The 23030-nt window shown below is 44.1% G+C and overlaps 1 protein-coding gene across 1 annotated transcript in view; it reads right to left on the bottom strand.

Moving 5' to 3' along the window:
- Nucleotides 1-23030, bottom strand: part of LOC109866433 (disks large-associated protein 2) — a 170150-nt gene that overhangs the window by 34332 nt on the left and 112788 nt on the right. The window contains exons 3-5 of the mRNA XM_031800075.1: nt 13636-13862; nt 3030-3207; nt 1042-1261 (exon numbers count right to left, since the gene is read on the bottom strand). Of these exons, the coding sequence (XP_031655935.1) occupies nt 1042-1261; nt 3030-3207; nt 13636-13862 (625 nt within the window). The remainder of the gene's footprint in view (nt 1-1041; nt 1262-3029; nt 3208-13635; nt 13863-23030) is intronic.

Consider the following 23030-nt stretch of genomic DNA (forward strand, 5'->3'; position numbering starts at 1 on the left):
GCCAGTAAATATTATTCAAATCATATCTTCAAATGGGGTTTTATGCAACACAATACAGCAATATAGAAAAACGATTTATTTGACGCGCTCTAAATTGCCTTTACTAGTTCTTTTGAGCAACCAGTACCATATCTGAGTTTGTTGACTTACCGTATGTCGGTTACAAGATGCTGTCTTGTTTTCTGTAGGCTTATAAGTCAAGATCAGTTAGAGACGCTATTGCCCTCAACATCCAATCTGGACCTTGAAGACAGTTTCACTGCTTAGTTTAACTCTTCCCCTCTAATCAGGGACCTGGGACACCACATGGGTTCCATTAATTATCAGGTAGAACAGAAAACCAGCTGGCTCCGGACCTCAAAGGATAATATTTGAATACCCTTGTGCTAGTGTAATGAACTTGTCAAACAAAGCATGGAAGGGGAGGCTGAAAACCTCTCTGGAGCAGGCCATGAACCCTCCTAACACTCTGTAGAGGTCTATAGCCCCTCCCTCCAACCACTGATTTGTTTAACACTTAACCCTTCCCTACACAACTCACACTCTACACACGACACATATACCACTGAGATTCACATGCTTAGAACAGGGCATGTTCCTCTTGCACATGCCAAGTGCTGTGAGTGTGACTGTAGTGTGTTGATGTGGTGTGGTGCATTGTGGGTATGACTTCTCATTGTGCTAATTTGAATGAGGCCCCTCCCACCCTCTACTACAGGTTTAGCTTTGCCACCGCCACACGTGACAAATCAGGAAGCCCGGGTCATGATGCATCGTTCGTGCAATGTAGCGCACTTGCAAGCAAATTTCCTCGGAACACTCAGGATATGCAGAGGCAAGACAAACAAGACACACAACAATAACAAGTAGCAAATAAGAAATGACCGGAATCTTTCAACCAAGCATCTCTCAAAGCTCAAGGGTACCCCACTGTACATATGTAGGTATGTTAAGGATGTACACATGTCATAGAATGTATGAGGAGTATGTTTTCTAGGCCTTCTCTCGTTTGGGGGGGGATTTTGTGATGCATACTGTTACCTGTTGTGGATCTGAGAGTTGAAGTGACAGTGGAGGATGTCATTGAAGGCAAGCAGTCGTCGTCTTGGGAATACCCAGCCTGAATTGCACGCAGGTAACTGTGGCTTCGAGTGCGGAACGAGCCAGGCAGGTCCAAAGCCTCCATGGCCTGGGATTCTACTTCGCTAAAAACGGACTCGCAAACTGACTCAAACTGGCCATTGACCTCAGTCTCACTCACCTGAGAGACAAAAACAGGAATAGCAGTCCTTAATTTTTCCTCTTCCTTTCTGTTTGTCACTTTGATTCTTCCCCTTAGTACAGTAAATATGAAGGAGTGTTAGCAGGAGAAAAAAGGCACTGGCAATTCCCAACTTAAAAAAAACAACTTTGCATCAAAATCTTTGTTTTCTTAAAAAATCAAGCAGATAAACAACCAAATGAAAAGAGCAAAAACAATGCATCATTTGGTATACCGTTTACAGGATGTACTATCCCATTGTAAGTCATCATCATAGACATACATACCACAGGAGGTTGGTGGCACCTTAAGTGGGGACAACGGCTCATGGTAATGACTGGAGCATAATAGGTGGAATGTAATCGAATACATCAAACATGTGGTTTCCATGGTTTCCATGTGTTTGATGCCATTCCATTTGCTCCATTTCAGCCATTATTATGAGCCGTCCTCCCCTCGGCAGCCTCCTGTGATATTTTGTATTTTTATTGAACCTTTATTTAACTAGGAAAGTCCGTGAAGAACAAATTCTTATTTTACAATGACGGCCTACCCTGGCCAAACCCTCCCCTAACCCAGACAACTCTGGGGCAATTGTGCGCCGCCCTATGGGACTCCCGATCACGGACGGTTGTGATGTAGCCCGAGATCGAACCAAGGTCTGTAGTGAGATGCAGTGCCACTCGGGAGCCTTATACATACGTTACTACTGAGGAAATGGGAAAGCAGATGTCCTTACAAGAACCTATTCAAAAGTAGAAATTACAGTGCAACACAGTACAAACAACATGCGGAATTTCAATGTTATGAATATATAGTATACTATATACAGTATATCTCCAACGCAATGCATCCAACGTAACGGCAGGCAGGAAGCTATAATAACAACGTCACCTGTGTATCAAAATTAATCTTGTTTATATTACGCAGTGCATAAAAGCCTGCTACTTAATAACATAATAAAAATGACTGGGTGTATTAAATGTAATAGTGTAGCTAATACGCAGCAAATATGGATAAAAACCAACGCTTTTTACTGATCAAACATCCAACATTGTCTAGACTGACTGAGCAGTTTAAAACAACATCCTAGTACTGTGTAGGAACTTCCGTAACGGGTAACCTGAACTTGTAATGAGATAAATATAGAAAATAACAGATATGTATGGTTCTGCTTGTTGATGCAATGTCACCAATAACACAAATCTATTGGTTTCACATGGATCGTTCTGAAAACCGCGAAATATGTCAACAGTACTACCAATGACAACTTAAACAATGAAAAAGCCTCTCTCTCAAACAATAATGCCTGAACAAGCATCTACCATCTCAATGAAAGGGGATCTAGTGGTGACTAATGTGTTTCTATAAGTAACTATATGATTATTGTGATTATTGCCACCCCTTTAGCAAACAACAGATGGTCCCACCCACACTGCCCACATGGTGGCCGTCTACTGTATCTCCTCCTCCTCCTCCAGGACTCCTGGTAGCATCTACTGTATCTCTCCTTCCTCCTCCTCCACCACCTCCTACTCCACCTCCTCCATCTCCTACTCCACCTCCAGGTAGCGTCTACTGTATCTCTCCTTCCTCATCCTCCTCCTCCTCCTCCTCCTCCAGGGCTCCTGGTGACATCTACTGTTTCTCTCCTTCCTCCTCCTTCTCCTCCTCCTGGGCTCCTGGTGGCATCTACTGTATCTCTCCTTCCTCCTCCTCCCCCGGGTCTCCTGGTGTTCCCCTTCTAAGGATCCTGTGTGGGACTCACCTGGCTGACGCAGCTGGCCTGACTGAGGGTGCTGACCGCCCGCATGTAGCTCTGGTTCCGGGAGCGGAACTGAGGCCCCAGGGGTACATGGTGTTGGGGGTAATTGAAGGCTGGGTCCAGGGTGACACTGGGATGGGGCCGCATCATGTCTCGGGTGGTTTGCAAGTGGTAGCTCTGGCTGAATGGAGACATAGAGACAAATATGAGAGGTATTGTCAGTCAGACATTCCTTTATCTCTTGTGAAATGACTATGTAAACATAATCGAGCATCTGACTAAATTGTGCACGATTTTAGTTCTGGGTTAACAGAGATTAGACATCCCTGGCAATTTTTTTAACCTAAGCCCCAAACTATTTCATATACAGTTAAACAGGTAACCTAGCTGACATGTAGTAGGCCTACTGCTGTATCCAGGTTTGTGTTGTGTTGTTGTGTGACCGGCAGCAAAAGTGACTCATCCTCTTACAACCGCAGCCTTTTAACGATCAACTCCGAACTACGATAACAAGTGCATTACTCGCAAACCCCAAAACACTGTTGAATCGCTAGCCCCACAATTACAGTTTGTCAACTCACCTATAGCTCCCAATAGTACAACAATATAAGCAAATCAAATGTTATTTGTGACATGTGTAAACAACAGGTGTAGACTAACAGTGAAATGCTAAATTACAGGCCATTCCCAACAATGCAGAGAGAATATTTTTTTAATAATAGAAAGGTAACTCAAGGAATAAACACACAATGACTAATGATAACTTGGCTATATATACAGCACAATTTTTTTTACATTTAGCAGACACTCGTATCCAGTGTGACTTATAGTAGTGAGTGTATTCATTTTCATACGGGTCCCCCATGAGAATCAAACCCACAACCCTGGTGTTGCAAGCGCCATGCTCTACCAACTGAGCCACATGGGTACCAGTACTGATGTGCAGGGGTACGAGGTAATTGAGGTAGATATGTACAGTACATACAGGTAAGGTAACTAAGCAACAGGATAGATAATAAGCAGTAGCAGTAGCTTATAGTATTTGATGAGTCATAAAAGAGTTTGTGCAAAGGGGGGGTCAATTCTGATAGTCTGGAGTCTTAGCAGTCTTATGGCTTGTAACCTATAATGGTGCGGGAGGGGATGGCTGCCGTTTTACGGACTCCTAACAAACAAAATTGGGGAGAAAAAGGGGGTAAAATAAAGAAATAAAATAAAACATTATGCTCATCCAGAAGTAGCGCTCCTAGTGGCCGGGGACCTTAATGCACGTAAACTTAAATCCATTTAGCCTCATTTCTTCCAGCATGTCACATGTGCAACCAGAGGAAAACAAACTCTAGACCACCTTTACTCCACACACAGAGACGCATACAAAGCTCTTCCCCGCCCTCCATTTGGCAAATCTGACCATAATTCTATCCTCCTGATTCCTGCTTACAAGCAAAAACTAAAGCAGGAAGTACCAGTGACTCACTCAATACGGAAGTAATCAGATGATGAGGATGCTACGCTACAGGACTGTATTGCTAGCACATACTGGAATATACTCCGGGATTCATCCAATGGCATTGAGGAGTATACCACCTCAGTCATCGACTATGTAAATAGTCTGGGTGGCCATTTGATTAATTGTTCAGCATTCTTATGGCTTGGGGGTAGAAGCTGTTAAGGAGACTTTTGGACCTAGACTTGTCGCTCTGGTACCGCTTGCTGTGTGGAAGCAAAGAGAACAGTCTATGACTTGAGCCTTTGGCAATTTTTAGGGCTTTCCTCTGACACTGCCTAGCATATACAGTTGAAGTTGGAAGTTTACATATACCTTACCAAATACATTTAAAACTCATGTTTTCACAATTCCTGACATTTAATCCTAGTAGAAATTCCATGTCTTAGGTCAGTTAGGATCACCACTTTATTTTAAGAGTGTGAAATGTCAGAATAATAGCAAAGAGAATGATTTATTTCAGCTTTTATTTCTATCATCACATTCCCAGTGGGTCAGAAGTTTACATACACTCAATTAGTATTTGGTAGCATTGCCTTTAAATTGTTTAACTTGGGTCAAACGTTCCGGGTAGCCTTCCACAAGCTTCCCACAATAAGTTGGGTGAATTTTGGTCTATTCCTCCTGACAGAGCTGGTGTAACTGAGTCAGGTTTGTAGGCCTCCTTGCTCGCACACACTTTTTCAGTTCTGCCCACACATTTATAGGATTGAGGTCAGGGCTTTGTGATGGCCACTCCAATACTTTGACTTTGTTGTCCTCAAGCCATTTTGCCACAACTTTGGAAGTATGCTTGGGGTGATTGTCTATTTGGAAGACCCATTTGTGACCAAGCTTTAACTTCCTGATTGATGTCTTGAGATGTTGCTTCAATATATCCACATAATAGATGCCATCATTAAAAAGGAAAAGTATGTAAAGTGCACCAGTTCCTCCTGCAGCAAAGCACCCCCACAACATGATGCTGCCACCCCCGTGCTTCAAGGTTAGGATGGTGTTGTTCAGCTTGCAAGCATCCCCCCTTTTCTTCCAAACATAATGATGGTCATTATGACCAAACAGTTCTATTTTTGTTTCATCACACCAAAGCCAGACATTTCTCCAAAAAGTACGATCTTTGTCCCCATGTGCAGTTGCAAACTGTAGTCTGGCTTTTTTTATGTCGGTTTTGGAGCAGTGGCTTCTTCCTTGCTGAGTGGCCTATAGGATTGTTTGTACTGATGAACGTGGTACCTTCAGGCGTTTGGAAATTGCTCCCAAGGATGAACCAGACTTGGAGGTCTACAGTTTTTTTCTGAGGTCTTGGCTGATTTATTTTGATTTTCCCATGATGTCAAGCAAAGAGGCACTACGTTTGAAGATAGGCCTTGAAATACATCCACAGGTAGACCTCCGATTGACTCAAATGATGTCAATTAGCCTATCAGAAGCTTCTAAAGCCATGACATCATTTTCTAGAATTTTCCAAGCTGTTTAAAGGCACAGTCAACTTAGTGTATGTAAACTTCTGACACACTGGAATTGTGATACAGTGAATTATAAGTGAAATAATCTGTCTGTAAACAATGGTTAGAATTTTTTGGTGTCATGCACAAAGTAGATGTCCTAAGTGACTTGCCAAAACTATGGTTTGTTCACAATCAATTTGTGGGATGGTTGAAAAACGAGTTTTAATCACCTCAACCTAAGTGCATATAAACTTCCAACTTCAACTGTAGGTCCTGGATGCAGGAAGCTTGGCCCCAGTGATGTATTGGGCCGTATGCGCTACCCTCTGTAGTGCCTTACGGTCGGATGCCGAGCAGTTGCCATGCCAGGCAGTTATGCTCTCAATGGTGGGGGACCCATGCCAAATCTTTTCAGTCTCTTGAAGGAGAAAAGTTGTTGTCGTGCCCTCTCCATGACTGTCTTGGTGTGTTTGAACCATGATAATTTGTTGGTGATGTGGACACCAAGGAACTTGAAGCTCTCAACCTGCTCCACTACAGCCCCCGTCGATGTAAATTGGGGCATGTTCGGCCCTCCTTTTCCTGTAGTCCACGATCATCTCCTTTCTTGCTCACGTTTATGGAGAGGTTGTTGTCCTTGCACCACTCTGCCAGGTGGCTGACCTCTCTATAGGCTGTCTCATTGTTGTCGGTGATCAGGCCTACCACTGTTGTGTCGTCAGCAACTTAATGATGGTGTTGGAATCGTGCTTGGCACACGCTGGTGTTGGAGTTGTGCGCGACCAGGCAGTCGTGGGTGAACAGAGAGTACAGGAAGGGACTAACCACGCACCCCTGAGAGGCCCCCGTGTTGAGCGATCAGCGTGGCAAATGTCTTGTTTCCTACCCTCACCACCTGGGGCGGCCCGTCAAGGAGTCCAGGATCCCGTTGCAGAGGGATGTGTTCAGTCCCAGGGTCCTTAGCTTAGTGATGAGTTTGGAGGGCACTATGGTGTTGAAGGCTGAACTGTAGTCAATGAACAACATTCTCACATAGGTATTCCTCTTATTCAGGTGAGAGAGGGCAGTGTGGAGTGCAATAGAGATTGCGTCATATGTGGATTTGTTGGGGAGGTATGTGAATTGGAGTGGGCCCAGGGTTTCTGGGATGATGGTGTTGATGAGAGCCATGACCAGCCTTTCAAAGCATTTCATGAGTAGAATCCCAGTGAGATGATGATTAAGCTGTGGGTAATAAAAGGATAGGGAGTCTGAGCCCTGAGTAGCATACAGGACTGATACATGCAGGGCACCTCCCCAGGTATCTCCCTGTGTGTGTGTGTGTGTGTGTGTGTGTGTGTGTGTGTGTGTGTGTGTGTGTGTGTGTGTGTGTGTGTGTGTGTGTGTGTGTGTGCATGCGTGCAGACCTCCAGAACACAAGCATCCATCCTGTTCTGGAAGAAAGATTTGCAAAGCTAGTCAAGAATAACTATAAAATAGATCTCAGAGGGCGATGGATCATCTGGGTCGGAATCAGGATGGGAAAATATTCTGCTCTGATGCAGTCAACAGTACAATAAGGTATAGAAAATGTTGCACTGATACCAAGAGGTGCATAATGTATGGTCCAATCAGTAGAGTAGTTTTATTAGTTTGTCTCCAAGCTCTTTCATTCATACCGAGATAATCATTTGGACTTTGTCCTTCAGAATATTATGCATCTTCTGATTGGTTGGTATAATAATTGTTATTGTAACCATCATTACTGCTTCCAAGATCCCATGCCATGCTACATATCTAGGTGTATAATATTTTGATGGTGTCCTTTTCTTTTTCTGTCCAATCATTTCATTTTTTGTACAACAAAATCACTCTGTACCACTGTCCTGCTTCTTATAGTTTACGTAAAGCTCATTTATCTTTGAATCTATGGAGTGTTGCCTATCAAGAGGGGGAATGAGAGCAAACAGGCTCTTTATTTGCAGAGTGAGACAGCTCAAGTGAGAATGAACGACAATTTCACCTACATGAAGACATTCAAAGAAATACATGAGATTTGATTGTCAGCCAATGAATATCCTGTTCATGCTTAATACTGTACCTAGACATTTGACTGTGACATTTGAGAGAAGTGACAGACTTACCACTGCCTTGTCAACAGTGCTGTGATAACATGAGGTACATTGCCTCGGTAAGCAAATATTGAAATAGCAGTTGATAAAGGTCAGATATAATGCCTGCATTGGTCTGACACTCACTAGCTAAAGTACTACTTTAATATCTGAGCTCATGAGGAGAACTGGGCTCCAATGGTAAACAGAGAACAATCCAAACACAAGGACAAGGGCACAAAGCAGTGAAGCGGCTACAAACCAATTGACCAAACAAATGTAGCAGAGCTCTTAGTCACGCATTAATACAGGCTGAAGAGGCATTGGGGTACGATAAGAACATGCACAGCCAATCGTAACATAGCGCTATTCTTCCTCTGTTACCCAGCAACATTGAGTGACATGGCTAAATCATGCATGTTCCCCAGAAAATCCCACTACATACAGAGGTCACAAAGACATAAAACAGACATAACAGGTAGACTAGCCATAATGGCAGGTATCCTAGCAATTAACCGAAAGGTGCTGGTTGAATCTCTGAGCCAACTAGATAAAAAACAGTTTGCAAAAAGCCAGGAGCTATGGTTAAGGTTTTGAAATGGCGTGTCAAAAAGGCAGGTGCTGTGTTTAGGGTTTTCAAAGAGGGTCAAAATCCAGTCAAGATGAAGGTCAGAGCTTCTACATTATTTACGGTAATCCATGAGCCACATTGGCTATCTGAGCTATCTGAGCTATCTAATGTCAAAATCCAGCTTTTGAGCACAGTTATTTCAATTTCAGTAATGCAGCCAAATGTTTACCAAAAGCGTGTAAGTAACGCTGTGTAATTACGAATTTAATTTCATGAGGCATATTCATAAAAAAATGATGCATTGTCTGTACAGTTTAGCAGCATATTATTAATGTATTAATATGAATGTGTTTGAAACTTATCCTGGGAATGACACGTACAATTGGACTCAGAAGTAGACGTTACAGATGCGCAGTTTGACTCATAACCCGCAGTCCCTGCATTTATATCCACAGGTTTATGGTCATGAAATATTGTGTCGATGAAGGGCGGGTTGAATAAAGAGAAAACAATACCTTAAAAAATCCAGAAATGTATCATTCTTGTGAAATTTATATCTATAGGCTACATTCTTTTTAGGCTATTCTGCATTAGTGTGTAAGCCTAAGTTTAGGGCCTAACTGTATGCACGCCAAATAGCCTACACAACATTAAAAAGTTCATGTCGATCCATTGCGGCAAAAAGGAATATGTTAGAATTTAAGGAAAATGTTAGAATTTAATTCAAAAAATGAAAAGCTGCAAAATGGAGTGTTGAAAATAGAGAGAAGGGAGGGCCTGAAAAGTAACATTTGGGAAAGATTTGGTGAAGTGGTTAAAGAGGATGATAGTAGTGCCGGCTGTGTTATTTGTGATGATTGTGAGGCGCTGTACAAATTCGACAGTCACAAGACGGGGATTTCAAATAGGCCTATGGCATGTCAAGGGAACTGTAGCCTACTGTTCGGATAGGTTGAAAGGAAACTGAAATCAGGAAACTGACTGTAGGTCTATAACCTTTCATATAGTCTTAACTCCTGTAGAAAGAATTAAGTGTTTCTTGCAGTAAAATTATACACCAAATGTCGGCCAAGTTTTTGTGGAAAAACGTGATTGCTTTCTTTCACCATCTTGAGAGAACGAGAATACACAGTTAGACACCATCTGTAGAAGTGCTATCTTTAACAGCATCATAAAAGCGGAGAGTATTTCATCCACAAAAAATATGCATCCAAGCCAAAGTGAAATCTTGTTGGGTCATTTCTTGACAAATGGTCAAACTGATGTCATTTGGAAATTCTGCACCGAAAATATTCTGGTCTTTGTTTTGTTATTGCATTTTCTCCCTGCCCCCTAAACATCTTTCACCTCGAAAGAAGCAGAGATGACAGGGAAAACATTAACAATGTCAACTAGATTGAATAATTCATTCTATCTATATATGACATTATTCTGGTGAGAAAGGCTTTAATTAGTCTTCTAGAGCAACAGAAGCTGCATGCATCTAATTATAGACAAATTGCCTACCAAAATGTCGAAAAGTATAAAAATGTAATCCTGCACCCCCTGTCAAAAAATCTGTCTGCTGTCTCACTGTAGCAGGCCTTAGATTTGAACTTTATCACATATAGTCGGGCAGTGGATAGGTTATTAGCACGTCTACTCCCGCTCCCCCTCCCCGGCGCTTGACATCGACAGTTTATTCATTATTACACACACCTGCCACCTGAGACTTACCTGGACTCCATCACCTTCCTGATTACCTCCCCTATATCTGTCACTCCCTTTGGTTCGTTACCCAGGCGTTATTGACTGTTTCTGTGTTTTATGTCTGTACGCTACTCGTGGTTCTTGTTTTGTTCCATGTTCCGTTATGTATTAAATTCACTCCCTGTATCTTAGCCTACACATTACAGAATAACGCCTCCCCAAGGGGAAGCAACAGGGATTTGTTTTACTGGTGACGTCGGGTCCAAGTGCCGCTGCCGAGCAACTGGGGGTGCTTCAGCTGGCTGTCAGGCTTCCATGACTCTGCTGGCTCAACAGGTTCCCAAGCCTCGGTTGGCTCATCAGGCTCCCGCGCCTCAGCCGGGCTCGTCAGACTTTTTATTTATTTTTTTTTTATTTTACCTTTATTTAACCAGGTAGGCAAGTTGAGAACAAGTTCTCATTTACAATTGCGACCTGGCCAAGATAAAGCAAAGCAGTTCGACAGATAAAACGACACAGAGTTACACATGGAGTAAAAACAAACATACAGTCAATAATGCAGTATAAACAAGTCTATATACAATGTGAGCAAATGAGGTGAGAAGGGAGGTAAAGGCAAAAAAGGCCAAGATGGCAAAGTAAATACAATATAGCAAGTAAAATACTGGAATGGTAGTTTTGCAATGGAAGAATGTGCAAAGTAGAAATAAAAAATAATGGGGTGCAAAGGAGCAAAATAAATAAATAAATTAAAATTAAATACAGTTGGGAAAGAGGTAGTTGTTTGGGCTAAATTATAGGTGGGCTATGTACAGGTGCAGTAATCTGTGAGCTGCTCTGACAGTTGGTGCTTAAAGCTAGTGAGGGAGATAAGTGTTTCCAGTTTCAGAGATTTTTGTAGTTCGTTCCAGTCATTGGCAGCAGAGAACTGGAAGGAGAGGCGGCCAAAGAAAGAATTGGTTTTGGGGGTGACTAGAGAGATATACCTGCTGGAGCGTGTGCTACAGGTGGGAGATGCTATGGTGACCAGCGAGCTGAGATAAGGGGGGACTTTACCTAGCAGTGTCTTGTAGATGACATGGAGCCAGTGGGTTTGGCGACGAGTATGAAGCGAGGGCCAGCCAACGAGAGCATACAGGTCGCAATGGTGGGTAGTATATGGGGCTTTGGTGATAAAACGGATTGCACTGTGATAGACTGCATCCAATTTGTTGAGTAGGGTATTGGAGGCTATTTTGTAAATGACATCGCCAAAGTCGAGGATTGGTAGGATGGTCAGTTTTACAAGGGTATGTTTGGCAGCATGAGTGAAGGATGCTTTGTTGCGAAATAGGAAGCCAATTCTAGATTTAACTTTGGATTGGAGATGTTTGATATGGGTCTGGAAGGAGAGTTTACAATCTAACCAGACACCTAAGTATTTGTAGTTGTCCACGTATTCAAGACTCCCGCGCCTCAGCCGGCTACAGGTTCCCTCCCCGCACCTCAGTCGGCTACAGGTTCCCTCCCCGCACCTCAGCCGGCTACAGGGTCCCTCCCGCACCTCAGCCGGCTACAGGGTCCCTCCCCGCACCTCAGCCGGCTACAGGGTCCCTCCCCGCACCTCAGCCGGCTACAGGGTCCCTACCCGCACCTCAGCCGGCTACAGGGTCCCTCCCCGCACCTCAGCCGCCTACAGGGTCCCTCCCCGCACCGCAGCCGGCTACAGGGTCCCTCCCCGCACCTCAGCCGGCTACAGGGTCCCTCCCCGCACCTCAGCCGGCTACAGGGTCCCTCCCCTCCCCTCAGCCGGCTACAGGGTCCCTCCCCGCACCTCAGCCGGCTACAGGGTCCCTCCCCGCACCTCAGCCGGCTACAGGTTCCCTCCCCGCACCTCAGTCGGCTACAGGTTCCCTCCCCGCACCTCAGCCGGCTACAGGGTCCCTCCCGCACCTCAGCCGGCTACAGGGTCCCTCCCCGCACCGCAGCCGGCTACAGGGTCCCTCCCCGCACCTCAGCCGGCTACAGGGTCCCTCCCCGCACCTCAGCCGGCTACAGGGTCCCTCCCCGCACCTCAGCCGGCTACAGGGTCCCTCCCCGCACCTCAGCCGGCTACAGGGTCCCTCCCCTCCCCTCAGCCGGCTACAGGGTCCCTCCCCGCACCTCAGCCGGCTACAGGGTCCCTCCCCGCACCTCAGCCGGCTACAGGGTCCCTCCCCGCATCCTCAGCCGGCTACAGGGTCCCTCCCCGCACCTCAGCCGGCTACAGGGTCCCTCCCCTCCCCTCAGCCGGCTACAGGGTCCCTCCCCGCACCTCAGCCGGCTACAGGGTCACTCCCCGCACCTCAGCCGGCTACAGGGTCCCTCCCCGCACCTCAGCCGGCTACAGGGTCCCTCCCCGCACCTCAGCCGGCTACAGGGTCCCTCCCCGCACCTCAGCCGGCTACAGGGTCCCTCCCCGCACCTCAGCCGGCTACAGGGTCCCTCCCCGCACCTCAACCGGCTACAGGGTCCCTCCCCGCACCTCAGCCGGCTACAGGGTCCCTTCCCGTGTCTGTACGCTACTCGTGTTTCTTTTTTTGTTCCATGTTCCGTTATTTATTAAATTCACTCCCTGTACTTGCTTCCCGATTCTTAGCGTACGCGTTACACACGCAACAATAGTAAATGTAAATCCAGGACACTCCAACTATTATGATATATTATGTTTTATATGGTATGTATTCATTTTTGGGTGTCCGTCATCCATTTCATATGATATGTTATGAATTACAATTCATATGTTATGTTACGAATTTGTTGTGGGTTAGGCTAGCTAGTGGCTATGTGGCTAATGCTAAGGTTAGCTAGGTGGCTAATGTTAGCTAGGCTAGCATAAAGGGTTAGGAGTTAGGTTAAAGGGTTAAGTCAATGGGTTATGGTTAGGGGAAGGGTTGGCTAACGTGCTAAGTAGCAACCTTCGGGTTCCAGGTAGTACCCTTTTGGGTTCCATGTAGAACCTTCTGTAGAAACGTCTCTACATGGTACGCAAAAGGGGTTTACCAGAAAACAAAAAGGGCTCTTCAAATATTTCTCCAATGGAGACAGCTGAAGAACCCTTTTAGGGTTTTTTAAGAATGTATATTACGTCTAGTCTATGAGACCAGGCTGACATGTACAGTGTCCATTTTAGAACATCCTCAGCCTCATACCTCATGGGTGAGGATTGACTCAAGCAGGAGTGACTTATGAGGCTGAGGGTGTGCTAAAAACAGACACTGCAACAACGATCTCGTGACAACGCATACCACAAGGAGCTTTAGTTGAGACATTAAGATGGGCCTACCTTTGGGGGTCTATGTGGGGCCTCTGCATAACTGATTTGAGGACGAGGGCGTCGGGTCGGATGGCCTTCTGGGGTGAGGACTTGGGGCTGCCGTCAGATTCGCCACCAGAGTCATTGTCTACCTCTCCCATGGCTTTGACGTAGCTGCTGCTGCGCATCCTCCGACATGGGATCTCCTCATCCTTGTCTCCGTCCTCCGGGTATCCACTCCACTCATCCTGAGGCACCTGCAGCAGAGAGCCCACCTCCGTCAGTCAGTCACATAGATCCAACAGTCACATAGACCCCCCCCCCTCCCCCTTGTACGACTGCTCTCTAAGCAGTTATGTTCTCTGCTAGTAGAATGTGGCCCAGCTGCCAAAAGAGTGTAAGAGCTGACTCAGAGTCAACTGAGGAAGAGTTTTCCCATAACACACACAGGGACTGACTGGAGCAGAGTGATCCCCAGCTTCTGTTCTCCCCTCAGACTTACCCCTCACTCCCCAAGGGTCTGCTCCTCTAATTAACCAGTTTCACTGCTCATAACATTCTACTCCTACTCCCCAGCCATTTTTGTTTTATTCATCTTTCTCTAACATTTAATGTTTTGTTATTTTGCCAAAGTGCTTTTCGGTGTTTATAAGCAGCTGAAGAATATTACACACTTTCTCAGAAACAACTCAAGAGAAACTATCCTCAATGGTGGCAAGATATTCTCAGTGTAATAAGCTAAAAGTTTTTCCAAAAACATTACATGATACAAATATCAAATCTTTTTTTTTTGCGCCAAATACAACAGGTGTGGGTAGACCTTACAGTGAAATGCTTAGTTACAAGCCCTAACCAACAATGCAGTTTAAATATTCCAACAAAAGAAAATACAAAAAAATATATAAAAAAATTATAAGAAATAAAAATAACAAATATTTAAAGAGCAGCAGTAAAATATCGAGGCTATATAAAGTGGAGTACCAGTACAGAGTCAATGTGCAGGGGCACAGGTTAGTCGAGGTAATTGCGGTAATATGTACATGTAGGTGGAGTTATTAAAGTGACATGCATAGATAATAACAGAGAGTAGCAGCAGTGTAGAATGTGGGGGGGGGGGGGGGTGCAATGCAAATAGTCTGGGTAGCCCTTTGATTAGCTGTTCAGGAGTCTTATGGCTTGGGGGTAGAAGCTGTTTGGAAGCCTCTTGGACCTAGACTTGGCACTCTGGTACCGCTTGCCATGCGATAGCAGAGAGAACAGTCTATGACTAGGGTGGCTGGAGTCCTATACAATTTTTAGGGCCTTCCTCTGAATAGGTTTTGTTGTGCCCTCTTCACGACTGTCTTGGTGTGCTTGGACCATGTTAGTTTGTTGGATCTTTAAGCTCTCAACCTGCTCCACTACAGCCCCGTCGATGAGAATGGGGGCACTCCCTAAAACACTTCAGCGAGCAGGCCTTTCTAATCAACCTATATGGAACTCATTCCATCAGTAGAGGATGCTTGGTTATTCTTTAAAAGTGCTTTCCTCACCATCTTAAATAAGCATGCCCCATTAAAAGAAATGTAGAACCAGGAACAGATATAGCCCTTGGTTCACTCCAGACCTGACTGCCCTTGACCAGCACAAAATCATCCTGTGGCGTAATGCATTAGCATCCACCGCGAATTTCCACCGCGATATGCAACATTTCAGGGAAGTTAGGAACCAATATACACAAGCAGCTTGAAAAAGCTAGCCTTAGCTTTCCTAACAGAAATTTGCATCCTGTAGCACAAACTCCAAACATTTCTGGGACACTTTAAAGTCCATGGAGAATAAGAGCACCTCCTCCCAGCTGCCCACTGCACTGAGGCTAGGAAATACTGTCAGCACCAATAAATCCACGATAATGGAGAATTTCGATAAGCATTTTTCTACGAATGCCAATGCTTTCCAACTGGCTACCCCTACCCCGGTCAACAGCCCTGCACCCCCCACAGCAACTTGCCCAAGCCTCCCCATTTCTCCTTTACCCAAATCCAGATAGTGGATGTTCTGAAAGAGCTGCAAAATCTTGACCCCTACAAATCAGCCGGGCTAAACAATCTGGACCCTTTCTTTCTAAAATTATCAGCCGAAATTGTTGCAACCCCTATTACTAGCCTGTTCAACCTCTCTTTCGTATCGTCTGGGATCCCCAAACATTGGAAATCTGCCGTGGTCATCCCCCTCTTCAAAGGGAGAGACTCTCTAGACCCAAACTGCTAAAGACCTATATCTATCCTACCCTGCTTTCTAAAGTCTTTGAAAGCCAAGTTAACCAAACAGATCATTTCGAATCCCACCGTACCTTCTTCACTATGCAATCTGGTTTCCGAGCTGGTCATGGGTGCACCTCAGCCACGCTCAAGGTCCTAAACAATATCATAGCCGCCATCGATAGGAGACAATACTGTGCAGCTGTTTTCATTGACCTGGCCAAGACTTTCGACTCTGTCAATCACCACATTCTTATCGGCAGACTCAACAGCCTTGATTTCTCAAATGACGGATTCACCAACTACTTCTCAGACAGAGTTCAGTGTCTCAAATCGGAGGGCCTGTTGTCCGGACCTCTGGCAGTTTCTATGGGGGTGCCACAGGGTTAAATTCTAAGGCCGACTCCTTTCTCTGTATACATCAATGTCGCTCTTGCTGCTGGTGATTCTCTGATCCACCTCTACGCAGACGACACCATTCTGTATACTTCTGGTCCTTCTTTGGACGCTGTTAACTAACCTCCAGATGAGCTTCTTCTGCACATCTATCACTCCAGTGTTTAATTGCTAAATTGTAATTATTTCTCCGCTATGTTCTATTTATTGCCTTACCTCTATCTTACCTTTATCTTACCTCATTTGCACACACTGTATATAGACGTTTTCTATTGTATGTTTTTTTTATTCCATGTGTAACTCTGTGTTGTTTTAGTCGCACTGCTTTGCTTTATCTTGGCCAGGTCCCAGTTGTAAATGAGAACTTGTTCTCAACTAGCCTACCTGGTTAAATAAAAGTGTAATAAAAAATAAATAAATACATCTGATCTATTTTTTCATTGACTGAGTCACTGGTGCTTCCTGCTTTAATTTTAGCTTGCAAGCAGGAATCAGGACTGTGGAATTATGGTCAGATTTCCAAATGGAGGGCGAGGAAGAGCTTTGTGCGCATCTCTGTGTTTGGAGAAAAGATGTCTAGACTTCTTTTCCCTCTGGTTGCACATTTAACATGCTGGTGGAAATTTGGTAGAACTGATTTAAGTTCCCCTCCATTAAAGTCCCCGTCCACTAGGAGCACCGCCTCTGGATGAGCGTTTTCCTGTTTTCTCATGGAGGTATACAGCTCATTGAGTGTGGTCTTAGAGCCAGCATAGGTCTGTGGTAGACAGCTACAAAAAATACAGATATGTATGGTCTATAGCTTATCAATAGATACTTTACCTCAGGTGAGCAAAACCTTGAGAGTTCCTTAGATATCGTGCACCAGCTGTTGTTTACAACTATATATAGACCACCCCTTGACTTACCAGAGGCTGCTATTCTATCCTGCCGATACAGTGTAAAACCTGCCAGCTGTATGTTGTTCATGTCGTCATTCAGCCACGACTCGGTGAAACATAAGATATTACAGTGTTTACTGTCCCGTTGGTAGTTTAATCTTGCTCGTAGGTCATTGATCTTGCTCGTAAATCAGTAATCCAGATGACTTAGTACTGATATACTGATATACACAATACATTTACCAAATGTACATTTTTGTAGAGATGGTGTACCACAGGGATGAATACAAATGGCAATTCCCTTCCCCCTTGCAATCCTCTCATGTACAGCATGGCTCTGAGGTCTAAACTCCAGTGAGTGGAGTCAAACTTCCTAGGGAATGGATGTGTGGCCTGTAGAGTTCCATCTCATCACAGATTGCCAAGCCATCCACACAGTGAATGACACTGCAAGCCTGTCAGAGTGACTAGTCCCAGTGAGATGGGCTTAGTGTGAGAAGAGGAGGGGTGTGAATTGAGTGGGAAAGAAAGAAAAGGGGGGCTCTGTGGCCTGTGGCCTAGCTCCACTTTGCCCTGTTAGACTGTTAGGGCAGAGACAGACCAACATTCAACCTGTTCATACATTCTTGAGAAGCAGGACCAATGGGATTTCTCCCACAATTGCGGTCTAGGCACAGTGTGGGTTTGATTGAACCTTACCTACAGTGGCTGCAATTCATTCACCTGAGGCTGTGCTTGTAACTTTTACGTTGACACAATGTACTGTAGTTAGTGACAAATTATTAATTTTAGCAGCAGACAAGTTAATTAATCTTGCTACTATTATTAGGAAACGATGTAATGTGCCATGAACCCCAACAGCAGTTACCAAGCATAGAAAAGTGGTGCATGTTCTGTTGGTAGAAATATGAACATTTGACTGAAAATCCAGAGGTCTCAGGGTCAGCTATAGGATGAAGAGCGTTACACTGCACAGTGAGGGGAGTAATAAAGTCATGGATAATACCATGTCTTCCTCTCGAATCCTCCACACTCATTTTAAGGCGAATGTAGGCTAGTGTGTAGGTTGCAGCCATAGCAACTGCAGATAAACGAGCGACATTAACACATGGTGCATATGCAACGGCATAGCCTCGACTGTAACAGTCGTTCGACGAACGGCAGAACAATTAATAGTGATTAAGGGATCATTGTTAATTACATGGTGTTGCTTTGCCATAAACATTTCCACACCAAAACAAAGCAGCTAATTTACTGTACAAGTAGCTCTAATTGGTGAAATCAAAGAAGGTTAATAGTTTAATAAGACATGTTCTAGTCAATCCACATTAGTAGACAGCACATGCGAATTGAAAATATTCGGATGATCATATTCATATACTTTAACCATATATCTTACATATACTCATTTCAAGGCATATTGGCATTGACATGAAATTAGCCATCAACGGCCAATCAAATTAATGATGTCACACATATGTTGTAGCTGTCCAGTATAATGATCAGGCGTATGTACTGGATGTATTACATAAAATTCCATCACGCTGTGCCCCCAGTGGACAAGGGGAGCAGTGGTTCTTAGAACAACAGCCTGGGGCACTAGTGGTCTCCCTCTCTACCTCTGCCAGTTATTCCCCCCAACCAATCATGGGCCCTGTCTGGTTATTTCCCCTCAACAGTCCCTGGGCTGCTATCAGAGAGAGCAGAGTAGAATGAATGTTGGGTTTTCTGTTCCTGGAGGTAACCTCACTCACTCACACATATATGTATATTAAATGCAGCCATCGGTGGACATAAACCGGATCTATAAACGGCTCCTTTCTAGCATATAATCTGTATAGAGCAAAAGAACATCAGGTCAGGTGACTTCAGAGAAGAGGTGATACGGATCCAACAGGAAGCTGCATATGTGACGGAGTGGAAATTCCACCCCAGCCAGGGCGTGAATGCACAACCTTCCTCACCGTTCCACAACATACTCAAAAATCGCTGTCAATACCACTGACCAAGTAAAGACAAGGCATTTCTGAATCCGGAGCAACAATAATTCTGTCTCAGAAAGGCAGTACAGATGCTATGTGCTACACATTCCTGTACCTCTCAAGTACAGTGTTGCCTTGACGATTAGTGAGGGAGGGATACAGCAAATAAAAACATTAATCAGGAAAATCTAATTCAATGTAACTAATTACATACAAGGTGAATACTGATGAACACTTCCTAAAGCATTGCAAAGCCAGGTTGGGTCAAAAGGCAATTGCAGACAGACTGCTGTTGTGACCTAAGTGGACATGTTGGCGTGTCAAACTGCTTAACAAGAGAGCAAAGAGGCTAAGCTTAAAAATATATACTTTTTTTAACGCAAATCTCCTCAGCAATGCCTGACTTCGCAAGCTAACAGGATAATTAGCTGGGTTGCTTATATCTTCACTTCAAAGCTCTATCAGCAAAACTATCATTCACACTAATCTGCTGTTTCTGCGTTTCTCCGTTCCCACAAGAGAGAGTTGAATAAAAATACAGTGATTGTGTGGAAACTAAATTAATCATGCTTAAAGACAGCAATAAAGCAAAGGTATTATTTTTTCTCCTAATGCTTTGTCTTTGATCAGCTGGGGCAGTGGTTAACAAGGCAGGCATCGCTCATGAGAGCCCAGCGCTAGCTTGTTAGCTTTCCCCTGTCTCTTCTCTGAGTGGATGTTGTCACACCTGAATGAAGAGGCGCTTGGCTGCGCCACTGGGTTCGATTAGGCTAGAAAAGGTCTGGTGCCATTAGTCGGTATACATTTTATCAACACCCATAGACTGGTGAGTTAAATGTTTCTAGGAGACTAAGATGGACTATCTTGAATGATGAACACTAAAATGCTCAGAATAGTTTGACACACATTGGATAACAGCTTTTCTTTTTGTTAGTACCCACCATCTAATACATTGGGTTCGCTCCCTTAAACAGACTGTTTAACAGTAGAGGAAGGGAGGGAGTTTCCGGCTGTGTGAGTATGTAATAATTCTCATAGTAAAAAGGGTAACCATAACATTGCATTAATGAGATAAACAACAAAAAAACAATGCCACAGGCACCCCGGGTCTCTAATTAAGCAATAAGACCTGAGTGGGTGTGGTATATGGCCAATATACTACCTGCTAAGGACTGTTCATATGTACGACGCAACATGGAGTGCCTGGACACACCCCTTAGCCTTGGTATATTGGTAATATACCACAAACCCCAGAGGTGAAAACTGGTTACCAACGTAATTAGAGCAGTACAAATACCCGTGATATACGGTCTGATATACCACGGCTGTCAGTCAATTAGCATTCAGGGCTCGAACCACCCAGTTTATAATGTGAACGAATCAAAGTCCTGCCACCTGTGCCTGAGCTGTGCTAGACACACAAGATGACAGCCGGACAGAAGAAGCCATTCCATCAAACTTTATTGAGTGTGGCGAGCAGATCGCCCTAGCCAGCGAGCACTCAGGGAGAAATATATATGTAAGGCTTGACAGCTTATTCATTACAATTACTGGGTGCATGTACGGCGGCCAGATGTTGAAGCACGCCCACCGGACAGGGATGCAGACCATTACCCTAATCCGTCTCAATAACGCTGCATGGTGAGCACAGGCAGGCAGGCAGGCAAGCAGGCAGACAGACAGGCAGACAGGCAGACAGGCAGGCAGGCAGGCAGGCAGGCAGGTTTGTCACACTCTCTAAGCACATGGATGCTGAGGTGTTTAGGCCCTGGGGATATCATTTGTTACAATGACTGGTGCAAATCACCAGGGGACACCAGCTTGACCTTCAGATGTGTTACTGAGAATACTTGGTCTAAATCTAACTTCAAAAGCCATGTGGATGAATGGATAGGATACAAACGTCTGCTCGGTACAGAAGACTGACAGATTCAGCCCAGTCTACCTCTCTACCAGGCTCCAGACTATCCCATCACATTTGCTGCACCAATATCGGTGCAATACTGGTGTAGGCCTTCCACCTGTGAAAATGTAAAACAAATATATACAGTGAGGCAAAAAAGTATTTAGTCAGCCACCAATTGTGCACGTTCTCCCACTTAAAAAGATGAGAGGCCTGTATTGGTCAGATTCACTGATAAACAGCCATATGATAAACAAACTGTAGTTGAACGTTTCACCTTTGATTCTTGATTTTTTGTCCTTTTTGAAAAAAGATGCAAACCAAATATACCTATCTAGCTAAATTCCATTCCTTTGCTTGTAGCGTGCTTCTCATCTGACTGGTGAGAAGCAGCAACCGAATTGTTGGTTCCAGTTGTAGAACTCAGATTCAGCTGAAAAGATGTTAGCATTGTCAGAAATGCTACAAAAAGGTAGCACATCGTTGGTTCTTAATGAACAGAAATTAGCATGTGAGAGCAATAGATTATACATTGAATTAAAATTGTTGCACCTACAAACTTAGTCAATCTGACATTTCTTAAATCCAATAGTCACTTTATGGATTCTGTCGTCTCATTTTAATCCGATGTCTCGAATTTGAGCAAGGTAGGTGCAGAAAATACTCTTTAAACTCAGTTTGCTAGAAACCATGTTAAATAATCTGGTATGTGGTTCTCTGTAACAGTCGGACGGCTCATGACGAGAGGCTAGAATGTATTCTGTGCTTCCAATCAAGTTGATTTACGAATCTTCATCTAGATTGGTGTCATATTGGTTTAGATATGATGGTGGGGAGATTTTAATTGAATATTTAGCTTCAATCAATGCCTATATTGTGGGTGATATCGCTCCCACAATAATACAGAAGGATGGGTGACTGAAGCGACAGTAAGGCCTGGAGTGAAAGTAATGCAATCAAACCCTCACCTTTGACCTGAATGTATCACTTTATTACACAACAGGCTTCACCTCCATCATCTTGATGTGGTCTCGCCGTTTCTACAGCAGGTGCAGCAGACACTTATTGGATCTTGTTAGCATAATGACTTCCCTTGGAAGAAGCAGCTCAGCGTTTCTCAATCACTGTCCTACCTCTGAGTCCTCTGCTTCTACCAGGCCTAGGTCACTGAATATAGACCAACCTGTTTCTTATCAGGTTTAGGTCACTGAATATAGACCAACCTGTTTCTTATCAGGATTAGGTCACTGAATATAGACTAACCTGTTTCTTATCGGGATTAGGTCACTGAATATAGACCAACCTGTTTCTTATCAGGATTAGGTCACTGAATATAGACCAACCTGTTTCTTATCAGGATTAGGTCACTGAATATACACTGAGTATACCAAATATTAGGAACACCTTCCTTTTACCAGGATTCAGTCTATGTCATGGAAAGAGCAGGTGTTCTTAATGTTTTGTAGACTCTGTGTAGAGTAGACAAACCTGCATGTAGATGCATGTAGATACCTCTGGTCCTAAATGTCTTTATGTATCACATTTGCTGACATTGCAAGATTATAATTAGGGATGAAGTGGTAAAACGAAAATACCGCCGATATACGCTATTCACAAAATAAAAAGCCACGTACAGTAAACACAGGTTTCGCGTCTCTTTATTTTGTGAATAGCGTATACCCTTGACTCAACCCCTGATCATCTTACAATAGTATCTCAGAAGATTGTTAGTGTCCAACAAAGAGCTATAATGAATAATAACATCTATATAAACTTCTATGGAAGTGTACTTTACACAAATCCAATATGTCAAGGCAGTGTTGAACACTTTTGCAATTCAGCGTTATTGAGGTAGAAATCAAACATTTAAAAGATGAAAACCGTAGCCTATACCTTGTGTCCGTAGGTTAACAGTGTGAAACCCCAAACGTGTCAAACTTGGAAATAGCATCATTTATTGCTGCTGTGTGTTAAGTCAGGTGAGTGTATTTGACTTTAAACCTCTCTCTCTCTCTGTCTCTCT

The sequence above is a fragment of the Oncorhynchus kisutch genome, linkage group LG21 (assembly GCF_002021735.2).
Source record: "Oncorhynchus kisutch isolate 150728-3 linkage group LG21, Okis_V2, whole genome shotgun sequence".
Taxonomy (NCBI): Eukaryota; Metazoa; Chordata; class Actinopteri; order Salmoniformes; family Salmonidae; genus Oncorhynchus; species Oncorhynchus kisutch.